Source organism: Camelus ferus, chromosome 19 (assembly GCF_009834535.1).
Source record: "Camelus ferus isolate YT-003-E chromosome 19, BCGSAC_Cfer_1.0, whole genome shotgun sequence".
Lineage (NCBI taxonomy): Eukaryota > Metazoa > Chordata > Mammalia > Artiodactyla > Camelidae > Camelus > Camelus ferus.
In genome coordinates, this window is record NC_045714.1 from 5,436,715 (window position 1) to 5,449,055 (window position 12,341).

General features: G+C 49.9%; 1 protein-coding gene across 3 annotated transcripts; it reads right to left on the reverse strand.

The window, feature by feature from the left end:
* Positions 1-698: 698 nt before the first annotated feature.
* Positions 699-11,699, reverse strand: SPATA2 (spermatogenesis associated 2). Of its 3 annotated transcripts, none has more exons than XM_032461359.1 (3): positions 11,047-11,699; positions 5,011-5,458; positions 699-4,078 (listed from the first exon to the last, which is right to left on the reverse strand). In XM_032461359.1, the coding sequence occupies exons 2-3, from the start codon at positions 5,344-5,346 to the stop codon at positions 2,852-2,854; spliced, it is 1,563 nt and encodes a 520-aa protein (XP_032317250.1). In that variant the 5' UTR covers positions 5,347-5,458; positions 11,047-11,699; the 3' UTR covers positions 699-2,851. The 3 variants fall into 3 exon arrangements, with proteins under 3 accessions (XP_032317250.1, XP_032317249.1, XP_006175046.1); XM_032461358.1 differs by lacking the exon at positions 11,047-11,699 and adding an exon at positions 10,877-11,013; XM_006174984.3 differs by lacking the exon at positions 11,047-11,699 and adding an exon at positions 10,433-10,842.
* Between the last annotated feature and the right edge of the window lie 642 nt (positions 11,700-12,341).

The window sequence follows — 12,341 nt, forward strand, 5'->3', positions numbered from 1 at the left end:
TTGAAGTATGGTTGACTTACAATGTTATATTAATTTAAGGAACCCCCATTTTTAAGAAAACCTTAAATTGATTTTTAAAGAAATCTCCTGTCGTTGCTGTAGATGGAAGAGCAGTGTGGCCTCCTCTAGAAGAAGGTAACTGAAAACCTAGCTAAGATTTTACCAAAGGCTCTAAGCCTGATGCCTGCTTTCTCTTTGTTAGAGACAAGCTAGCATTAAACTAACCAGGATCCTCCTTGAGGAATTTAAATGAATTGAAAAAATTTTAAATGGAATTAATCTTTTTCACAAGGTCCTTCGTTATTTAATGCCTGTCAGTCACCACCAACAATCATGTCTCCTGGGGTTGGCAGTCCCACTCCTGGGAAACATGGCTGAACACCTCTGTATACCTCAGTTTCCCCATCTTATAGATGGAGATCATAACAGGATTTATGTTATCTTACAGCACGGTTGAAACCATTATATGAGATCATGAATGTAAAGTCTCAGCATATGAAGTGCCTGGCTCACAGTATAAGCACTCAAATGCTGGCTATTAATATTTGTCAGTTTCATGGAGAAAATGTGAGCCCTGTCACTAAGGAACTAAATTTGGCTTGAGCATAAAAATAAATAAATACATAAACAACCAAGAACCCAAGTAACCCAAACTTCAAAGCAGCAGGAGGGGGGACATAGGACCCCAAACACTTCACTTAACAATGGAAGACACTTTATTATTATTTTTTAAATCATCTCTCAACATTTCAATTCTTGGTAGAAATCAAATGCAAACATCTGCATTTTTAAATTAACATATATTTAAGAATCTCAATCACAGCAACCTCACACAATAAGATACAAACCAAGAAGGAACATGGTCACAGCATTTCCTTTTCCAGTCCACGAACACAGTACTTCCGTGATGATACACACACTGGACTTTCTCTCCTAGGACAAATTAGTTACTCCTGCTTTTGTCTGCTGTGTAAGTTACGTGGCATCACGGTTGGTTAAAAGAGTTAGTGTAGTGCTAGAGCGATCTGAAAGTGGAAAACTAGAAAACTCAGGACTGGGACAAGCATTGACACTTCTGAAATGTGAAAAGGAAGAACATCAAAGGTGAATGCCCCAGAATGGGCTGGTCTTAGTAATAAAGTTGGTTGAAATTCAGCTTTATCTATACATTGAATATCTATATGTGATCTACTAGATATATTTCAAAAAAGAGCCAAAGATTTTGAAAACCTTAAAATCACTTAACTGAGTTGGAAGAACATCAGCAAATTCACAGTGGCCTCAGGATTCAGCCAGATTTAAATTTGCTCAAGAGCTGAATACCTCCTTCTACCAGAAAACCCATTGCATGTAAATTCCGGTAACATTCTGTACATCACAAACACTTATGGCTAAAATATATTATTAGTTCACAAGGAAGCGATTTTATTTTCAAATTCTTGCCCCAGCTCCGCTCTGCACCCCCAAAAGGAAAATCCGGGGCAGGTAATTCACAGGAGGAGTTTAAGGGGCCTTCAGGTTTGGAAGCGCTGAGGCTCGGCTGAGAATATCCAGAGACATGTGTCTGATGGGCACACGACGGCTACTGCCCACTTTTAGTGCAAAAAGGTTGCAAATGTTGCAGAGGAGTCCTGGAAACCGGTGAAGAGACGATGACTGAGATGGAGGGGTGGTGGGAATCCCAAATGATTTTCCTTCTGAAACGAGACTCAAGAAGTCTGGAGTGCAAGGTTCATGCTCAGCAAGTGGCAAAGACAAGGCTGCAGATCCACAGGGTGAGGTTCCTGAATGGCCAGTAGGTTGTCACAGTCTGCAGGTGCACGGAGCTCTCGGCCCAGACTAACCCCCTAAGTGCGCACTGGAGGTAGGTGTTTAGAGATTTATTGTAGGGAAGACAGTGGCTCTCCACCAACTCAGGGACATCTCTCGGTTCCTCCTCTGCCCCCACACCCTCCGCTCTACCCTCGGGCTGTGGTGAGTGGAGGATACGACAGGGAAGGGCATGAGCCCCTCCCTTGGAAGACTAAAGAACCCAGGGCATTTTATAAATAGCTACATCATTAATGTTTTAACCACTTTGAAACACACGGCAAGTCGAATATTTATTTAAAAATAAATCTCAAATATATCTATTTACAGTACAGTAAGAGGGGCATGTGCAAACAACAGAAATGGGGGATGTCAGTCCCACTGTAGAAGGTCCACACTTCAAAGCGCTGGAGCAAAGTTCGCAAACCTCACGGCTGAACTGAGCTGTGGTGGCAACAGGATGACATTAAACAAATCCTGGATTCAGTTGACCTTTGACATCTAGAGAGCAGAGAAGTCAGGCAGGGGGTGCAAGCGGGGATCCTCGTGTTAGGGAAGGGGTGGCTGAGGGATGAGCCAGTGGACGAGGCCCAGTGTGGCAGGAGGGCTCATTTCACAAGCCAACAGGCCTCGAGCTCGCCGCTCCAGGTGGGCATTTGGAGGGGACCTGGAGGGCCCTTCCCAGTCCAAGTTGGCTTTGCCATGGGAGTGTCATGGGCAAGAGTCCCAGAGACAGAAATCTTCCTTAAAAAACAAAAACAACGAAACAGAACAAGCAGTGGAGAGATTAGCAAAAATGAATCTGAACGGAAGTGCCACCCTCTCCCTTGCCAGGCGACACAGCAGCTATCAGATGAAACATATGAAACATCTGAGTCGCTAAGGGGACTCCCATGTGGTACAGTCGGCCCCGTGATCTCCCCACAACTACATGGTCAAGTGTAGGTCTCTGCTTCTGAGATCAATGCATTAACACGTCTTCCCCGTGAAACCAGAAAGCTTAGTGGTGTAGCCCTTGTAGCAGGGAGGTGCGAGGTCGAGTCTATCTGTACACGAGATGGGAGAACTGGGTGGACTTGTAGTTCAGCTGGTTGTTGGGCATGAACTTGTGCAGTTCACTCTTTTTGCAGCAGGGGTCATAATGGTAGGCGCTGAGGCAGGTGTCGCAGGAGACTTTAGAACACTGGGTGCAGGTGTTGGTGGCACCTGGACGATTACAGAAGCCACAGCGGGAGGTGACTGTGCTGGAGGGCTTGGATTTCGAGTGGAGGTGCAGCGGCCGGTCGAGGCCCTGAGTCTGGCCTGTGTACTTCTCCCGCAGAGATGATCCATGGGCCAGGCTATCATGGGCAGAGGCCTTGCTGGGGAAGGCGCTGGGCTTGGAGGCCGGGGAGCAGGCGAGCAGGCTGTCGCAGCGCTGGCAGAGGGAGGAGCTGCAGGACAGACCGCACTTTTGGCACTTGGAGAGGGCGGACTCTTTGGCGGGGGGCGAGCGCTTGTGGTAGAGGGGGTGGGCGTCGTTTCTGACCACCCAGACATCTGGCCGCAGGGCGTCCTGCCTCCGGTACGTGGCCCTTGGTTCCGAGTCTGTGTACAGATCCACATCATCCTGAGTGGAGAAGTACGTGCCACGCAGCAAGCCAAGGCCATTGTTGGGAGAGGGGGGTGGCAGGTCATCTGGGCTGCTGTGCGGGGAGCTGGACATGGTCAGGAGCGAGGGAGATGGTCGGATGATCTCGTCCTTGAGGTCATCCCCCAAGTCTGCTGCCACAGGCTCCTTCCGCAGGCTCAGTGAGGCCTTCAGGGGCGGCTTCCGGCTCTCCCAGTAGCTGTCGTAGGTGTCCACAGACCTAGAAGGCTTGGTCACTCGGGGCTTGTAGTAGTCCTTGGCTGCCCGTTCGCTGGCCGACTTCTGGAGCACCACGCGGGCCATGGAGGCCGTCAGGTGCTCCCGGCCCTCGGCCCGCCGCCGCAGGGCGTCCGAGCAGCCACGCACATCCTCTGCACTGCTCCTGCGCTCGCTCACCACGTCCAGCTCAGAGTAGCCCTTGTCCTTGACTTGGGAGTGGATTTCCAGCATCTGCTCACACTCTACCTTGGCCAGAAAGAGTTCAAAGGAGACCATCTTCACCTGGAGGGTTTCCACCAGCTCTCTGAGCTTGTATGCAGCCCCTAGCTCAGGCACATAGCCCATGTAATTCAGGATGGCTCGAATGTCCTCTTCCTGCAATGTCGACTTGACGTAATAAACAAAGGGACCTGTGTAGGTCTAGAAGGAAGGGGGGTAGAAAAAGAGAGGTGGGTTTTTCTCTCTGAGACACACAACGAAGCCTACATCAGAGGGCAGTCCATCATGAATGAACTGGACCACAGGGAGCAGGAAGGGAAGGGGATGATCTCGACAGCATCTCCCTACGGAAGGCGGAGGGTAATGCTTAGCAACGGCTCAGCGCACAGGGGCAAGGGAAACGACACATTGCTCCTTCCTTCAGCGTAGGGAACAAAGCCACTGGCTTTCTATATGGGGGGCAGCAGCTCTGCTCCGTGAGGAACAGGGCACACATGGGTAGGGAAAGGGGATCGGATGAGAGGTGGAAGGCCCCATGAACAATGAGAATATTCTTTTCTGGCATTTCTACAAAGGTGTGAAGAATATGTTAGATGTAAAAGCCTGACTTGGTGGAAACACTCCTGAGTCTCCCCTGCCTCCAGAATGATTCAGAACCCTTTTTAATTCATCTTCCCCCCTCCTCTCTGTCTTTCTCCTCTTGCCTGGGCACCTGCACAGCCTCCTAATGGTCTCCCCGCCTGACTCTTGCCCCTCCCCAGACAATCCCCCACAACAGCCAGGAGGATTCTTTTCCAATGTCACCCTGATCCTGGCACTGCCTGACTCCCAGCCGCCTTGGAGTAAATTCCTGCCCTCTGCCCTGGGCTTCAATGTCCTTCAGAAGCGGCTGTTCCCACCTTCCCAACCTCACAGTTTCAGGGTTGGGGACCCAGTTAAGAGATGACACAAGGCCAAGAGGCCAGGTGGGGAGCCACAGGGGTAATTCCGGTTTTTCTCTCAAAAGAAGCGGGGAATCTGGGAGGGTCTGCAGGCAAAGGACGGATATGATCAGGTTGGCACAAACCCTCTCAAGATGGACTGGAAGGGGCAAGAAGGGAGACCAACGTGGAGGGCCCGTCCCTAAACCTTACCTTGATGCTTCTGAATTCCTTCTTCCACGGGTAGAGGAAGAGGTTGACGCCCACCGTTTCGAGCATGCTGAAGGCGCAGTGCAGGGCCCGCAGGCTGGAGGAGCTCAGCGAGCTCAGGGAGCGCTCCACTACCTCATAGAACTGGATCAGCCGGAATCGATAAAGGGGATCCACCTTGTGCAGGCTGAGCAGGGTCGAGGCTGCCACCCGCAGGGACTCATCACTGCCAGGCTGCTGCTTGCTGGGGGTGGTGTCCACTTTGCCCTCATGGAACTGCACGTACTTCCGAAATAAGTCATCCTTATATTTTGTATCCATTGAACTGGGCTTTCCCATCCAATCTGGTCCAGGGACGGGGGCTACCTTATCTCCTCCATGGCTTCTGGGCTAGAGGCAGGGACATCGCTAAAAGCACTGACATGTCACCTGCCTGGCCCAGTGGAATGCTCTGGAAGTGGAAGAACAAGAAACACATCATTCCTCGAAGTGGTCCTCATACCAGCTTGTGGCTGCTGAGGCCAAGCAGAAAACAACTGGCCTGATCGACACTGGGCACCACCAGCCCTGGTCCCTTTCTGCTCATTCAACATGTTAACTGACTACATACACCATGCAAAGTTGGAGTGGAAATAGGACAGATAAGGTCCTTGACTTTGTTGAGCTCATAAATGAAAAATATGATTAGAGGCACCTAACCTGGTTTTGTGGGGATGGGAGAGATTTAAAAAAGCCCCTGAGAAAGTGACGGTCAGACCCAAAGGATGAGGCGTCGGCAGGGAGGAAGGCCCTGAGCTAACACTAGCAGCACTTACTATGTGCCGGGTACTTACATGTACTAACTCATTCTGCCTTCTTAAACAACTCCAGGAGACAGTTGTGAACACTGAGGCATAGAGATGTTAAGGAATTTGCCCAAAGTTACAGGACTATTAAGAAACAGAGCTGAGATCAGAGACCAGGCAGGCTGGCTACAAAGTCCATGCCCTTAACCACCTGCTTTCCTGAGGCCGGAAGGAACTTGGCATGTGAACAGAAAGAAGGCTAGTGAGGCTGAAGCAGAGAGAGGAGAGGGTGACAGGAGATGAAGCCGCCGGCATAAGAAGGATCTCGACCCCAAGGTCTCAAAGAATTGTACATTTCACTCAAAGAACCACATGAAGCCCCTGAAGAGTTCAAAGCAAGGGGGAGAGGGACATGATCATCTCTGCAATTTTAAAGAGACCACTCCAGCTGCTGACCCCTGGAGAGTGCTTTTATTCACCTTTGTTTTTCACAGGCTCCTGTTGGGAGAGGATAGAACATTCTGAGCTGGGACACACAGGATTTATAAACGCTTGCTGTCTCCTTGGCCACTTGCTAATAGAACATGTACAGATCTAATCAATATTCTTGGTACCACAACTCTGGGAGCAAATCTGGATTCATCAAGGGCTATGCCAGGGCCAGGGGAGGCAACACAGCATGGGGGCTACAGATTCCGAAGCTGGACTGCATGGGTGTGAACCCTGGATCTGCTTCCATGGGTTACTTGAGCAAATTACTCAACCTGGGCCTCAGTTTTCTCATCTGAAAAAGGGGGTTAACAATAGTACTTATAGTCCATAGTTGGTGGAAGGATTACAAGCAGTCAGTATAGAAAGCTCTTCAGAGTGCCAGCTCAAAGTAAGCCCTTGATACACATGAGCAGACATTTCTGGTGTCTGAAGACGCTATACTCCCCAAGATGCCAAGCATCCTCAAGGAGGTAAGATCAGAGTGGAGGCAAATATCTCTGACTGGGGGTTGGATGTGCACTTTCACACTCGCCTGTCCTGCCTTTCCTGGCCACAAGCTCCATGAAGCAGTTGTGACCGAATGACTCAGTAAGGTAATCCAAGCACAGTGCCAGGGCATGGCAGGTGCTTCATAAATGTCCACTGTCTGAGAGAAGGAGGGTCCTGCTGGCTGTGGGAGATGGTGAGGGACCGAGAAAGAAGCTGCAGTGGGATGGGATGGATCTGCTGTAGAGTCCTTTAGCAGATATGAGTTCAGCTCAGGAAGTCCTAAAGGCCTACGTGCCTGGCCACTATCCAGAAGTCAATAAAATCACCCAAGTCTCAAGAAGCCACTCCTCTGGCTTCTCCATAGTTTTTGGGAGACACTCGGGGGTCTTAACCAAGGGGTGAAAGAAGGGTAATACACACAGGAGAATTAGGGACACAGAGAGGCCACCTTCTCCCACCGACTGCCCTGCCAAGAAAGCCCAAGGAACAAATAGAACAAATAAACCTGAGGAACACACAAGACAAACAAATCCATTTAGGATCAAATTCTACTTTCTGACCAAGGTCAAAGGCTCTCTGTGGTCCTCAGGGCAGTCTTTCCCTTCCCTCTAAGGTCCACCCACATGGACCCTTCTGTCTGCTCCTCAAACGCACCAAGCTCATTTCTGTCTCAGGACCTTTGCACATGTTGTTCCTCCTGGTAATTCTGATTCTTCTCAAGGCTGGCTCTCATCATTCAGGCCTCGGCTCAAATGTCATCCCTCTGAGGCCCTCCCTGACAAGCCTGGCTCAGTAAATCCCACCTGCCCCAGCCCTCATTATCCCATTATCCTGTGGTAATCACCATTTGAAATTATCAATTTTATTCATTTACTAGCTTCCTCTTTGTCTCCCCCCAGTACCCAGTAAAATCCCCAAAGGCAAGGACCATGTCTGTTTTGTTCACCATGATGCCTAATGCAGAGTCTGGCACATAGTAGGTGTTTCATAAAACAGGTGAAACAAATGATGCAAAGCATTGAACATTCATGATGCTTTAGTTTCTCTTTTGCTCTCCCCAGAATTCGGGGAGAACAGCTGGAGCGAGAAGGAACCAACCTGGTGTAAGTAGATCAAGGTTAGTAAAAATTGGGCCTTATGACTTGAAACCTGTGTTCCTCCCACCACTCCCATGATTCCTGAGCTCAACAAGTATTTACGCAGCAGCTACCATGTGCCAGGCCCTAGACTGGGTGCAGTGGGGAAAATGTAGGGTGGGTAGGGGACAGCAGTTGAGAAGAAATAGCTCTACCCTGAATTCTAGTTGAAAGGGCTTATTGCCTGATATCAAAGTATGTTCGTTCTCTTAAAAAATAAAACTGTATTGCAACCTGAGAGAAGACACAGCTGTCCTTGCTAACAAAAGCCCATATGCATTTACCATTTTTATTTATCTAAAAGAAGCTTCCATCCAGCCTCTGGCCCCAGGGACTGCTTTTCAGTACATCTGAGAACAATTTAAACAGAGGGACATCAAGCCTCCTAAACGCTGCTATGATTTTTCTCCAAGGAAGTCAGACTTAAGCCCATAGAGACTGATTTTTTTTTTTTTAAAGTCAGCCACCCTCAAGCTCAGCATCTGCTGCTCTGTAATCACACCATAGTCCACACCCTTGTGTGTGGCTAGCAAACAATAAACAAGAGAAAAGGATCCAAATAACCCAGCTGGTATTCAAAGTCCTAAAGTCAAGGATAGGGAAACCCACCTAAGAAGAATCTTGAACCCACCTAGGTAGGTGAGGAAATAGGTGGAAAAAAAAAATGACTGTGAACAGATAATTAAGGAAAGGAGAGAAAAAAAACTAATAATGCCTGAGGTCCTCCTATATGGTAAGCATCAAGCTTTCCACTTTCATCGCTTCGTCCAGTTTAATCACTGCAACAATTCTATGAGGAAACAAACCAACACTCAGCCATTAAACAACCTGCCCAACAGAGCCTGAAAGGATCAGAGCTGGAATTTGAACTTGGGTTGGCCGGCCCTGAAGCCTGTGCTTTTTCTCATTTAGCTCGCTCACTTACTATTACCGTTAGCACCATTCACTGAGGAATTAGCACATAAAGGCCCTCTTCTAAGTGCTCCACGACAATCAATGAAATCCACACCACAATCCCAATGTTAATGAAGAAAAAACCTGAGGCTCAGAGAGGCCAAGCCGTTCGCCCTAAGTTGCAAGGCTAGGAAGAAAAGGCTCTGAGATCTGAACCTAGTCCTGATGCCAAAACCCTGACTCAAGCTCTGAGCTGCACTGCTTTTAGGCAAAGCTGTCCTGCTGCTGGACAGCTCTTGAAAGGGCTGGGCTAAGTTAGAATGCCCTATGGCAGGGCGAGCAGAGCTGAGTTCCAAAAATTCACGCAGTAGCAAAATTCACATCTTCTCACACTGAACAGGGCTGGAAGAGTCACAAATCTCTTTATGATGTAAGCTCAAGGGCCAAGAAGAGAGGCTGGCCAGAGACCGGCCAGTGGTAAAGCAGCTGACATCATCCCTCCTGAATTCATTTTCTGAGAATACAGGCTGCATTGTAGCCGGCCATAGCTGGTGTCTCTTCTGAGCATAGAGCTAGCAATTTATTCCTAGCACTCTGCAAGAACAACAAAAAACACACTCTCTGCAAAAAACAGCATGGTTACAGGAGACTAAGACAACACAGTGACAGAAGCCGTTAATTTCTCCAAGCAACCCAAGGATTGGAACGCCAAGACATGCCAGTCTGGCGGACAAAAAAAAAAAAAAAAAAAAAGGCACTCTGAACATCCTTCCAGAGTCAGGCGGGTGCCTAGAGCCAACAGGCCTGGTCAGCACTTCCTGCACCTACAATCTGGGCCCCCTTTGAAAAGCAAATCAATGAAGAGAGAGATACTGCAGCCCGGGAAGTGATGGCTTTTTAATTATTATTATTATTTTTAACATCTCAAAAAAAAAAGCTGTATTTGTTTAAAACCCCACGGAACAAAACTGAAATGATTCTGGGTAGCAAAGCATGAAGCTTGGCTTTACCTCAGCTGGCCCATTCAAGCAGAAACATTCCCCAAGCAGCATTTGAAGGCGCCCCCTCCCTGCACAGGCAGAAGCTATTTTGGGCCCAGCATTGCCCCAGTCCACAGGTTTACAGATTCCTGGTCTAGCTTCAGGCGGCTCAGAGTTCCCTCAGCCTCCAAACAGCAGCAAGGAGAGCGCAGTTCAACCCCTCCACCTCTGCATCCCACTCCTTTGCAATCATTCCAAACCCGAGGCCCCTGAGACACATCCCAGGCAATCTGTGAAACGCCAGAGGGTCCCCACACCCCAACCTGATTACACAGAAATTGAGAGAGCTTCCAAACCTCTGAAAATATCCTCATTGGTGCTGAAATTGGGCTTCCCTTGTGGCAGCTGCCACTCTCAGAGGGGCTCTAAAGGAAGCAAGTTCTCCTCCCTGCAGGGAACAGAAGCTGGCGGCTGCTATTCCCAGCTGGTAATTCCTAGAGCCCCTGAGGGCCACATCAGTTGTGAAAAACACCTGTCCCAAACTCGGGCCCTCCCTACGGGTCTGTAAATGAATTAACAGCAGCTTTCGTCTATTGGATACCTGTTGTATGCCAAAGACCGTGCTTCACATGCATTATCTCATCCTCACCATGGTTTCGAGCAGGTAGGGTTCACTCGCCATCTCACTAATTAGGCAACTGAAGCTCAGATGAAGCGACTTGTCCAAGGTCACATAGTGAGTACAAACCCCGGTCTGCCGCCAGAGCCTAGGCTGGGGACCACTGCGCGGCATCTGCCTCACGGTGGAATCGGGTGTCCTGCTGTGTTAGTTGCCGAAGAGAGGGTGTTCCTCCTGAGCTGCCCTGAGCTACCCATGGCCAGTCCCAAGAGTCTGCGAGGCAGCCCTTGGGAAACTGGGTATCCTGAGGACAAGCTAGGCCCCCGGGGCGCTGAAAAGGCGGGCCAGCCAGTCGCCCGCCCCGGCCGCTAGGCCACCCCTCTTTCGGGCCGGCCAAGCCTCGCCGAACCCGGCGCCCCCTCCACCCGGGGAAGCCCCGGAGGCCGTTTCCGCCCGCGGCCGCCCTGGACTCACCCCGGCAGTGCCACCGAGGACGCCTCGGCCAAGGGGAGCAAGAAGAAGCCGCGGCCGCCGCCGGAGCCGGGCCGGGCTAGGCTCCCGCCGCTCCGGCCGGCTGCAGGGGACAGAGACCAGTAACCCGGGGCCGCAGCGACCCGGAAACACTCGGCCAGGAAGTGACGTACCTCAGAGGCGGCTCCAACGGGAGGCCGGGCCGCGGCTGCGCGCTGGGTCGGGGAGAAGCTGATGTCCGCTGGCGGCGGAGGAAGAAGCGGGAGGCAAAAGAGCGAGCAGAGAAGCTGCGGAATCCCTCTTCGGAGCCTAAAGAGCTGCTGTGGCGGCCTGAGCTAGGACCCGGAAATAGAACGGGCCGGAAGTGACGCACGCCGCCGGCCCCAGGATGGCGGCTAGCTAGGTTGTCATGGGAACCGATTCGGAGCTGGATGGTGAAAGCTCGGAGCTGCAAGAACAGATTGAATGCCCCCTCACCCCCGCCTCCCGGACTTGCCACTTGTCGAGAGGATCCACTAGCTGAGCTCCAGACTGTTCCTGAGCAGGAGGTGATAGTTGGATCCCCCATTTTTCAGGTGGAAATATCGAGGCTTAAAAAGAGCGCCTGAGATGCCCAGTATCACGTGAGGCTGAATTTAGCCTTGAGAGGACAGTTGATGTTACAGACTGTCTTTAAGATTGGGGGCCCCAGCTTTGCTTTTGCCACTTACTAGCTGCGTGACTTTCAGCTAGTTACTTAACCTCTCTGAGCCTCAGCTTTTTCACCTGTAAAATGCAGTAATAATAGTACTGCCTCCTGGGGTTCATGTGAGAATTTAAATGAGTATGGAAACCACTTATTACAGTAGTTGACTTACAGTGATGATCTTATTTAACACTTTGTTTTTTAAATCTGATTAAGTCAAAGGAAATGACTTCTCTGTGCCCTAAACATCCCTAAATGGAAGCTAACACTTTGCCTTCTTGCCTTATGACTTTTTACCCAACAGTGGCAACGTAGACTACACTGGCGTCAATCCTGGTAGCTTGTCACTTCACTTCACTGATTTGTCTTCCACCCACCAGTTTGACTGTGAACTTGGCTTTTGTGGTTCTCCACTCACTGAATCCCTAGTGCTTGAAAAGTGCCTAACACATACACAAGACTTTGTTGAACATATTTGCAATTGAACCATTCATTCTATCTCTCTAACTTACCCCAGACAATTATTGAAGGCTCAGAGCCCACTCCGTGCCAAGTTCTCTTTCTCCAACATGGTTTTGGTTCTCTGCACTTACCATGCTCTTCTACTCTTCTAGCCTCTGTGCCTCTATACACTGTTCCCTCAGCGTGAATGTTCTTCCCTTCACCTCTTCACTTCCTTGCTTTCTTGGCTTCCGGCCCCGGCTCAGTCCTCACATCCTTTCTGAAGCTTTCCGTGATTTCTCCATGCAAAGGTGGATTTTCGCCGCCTTCCTCTGGTTCCGT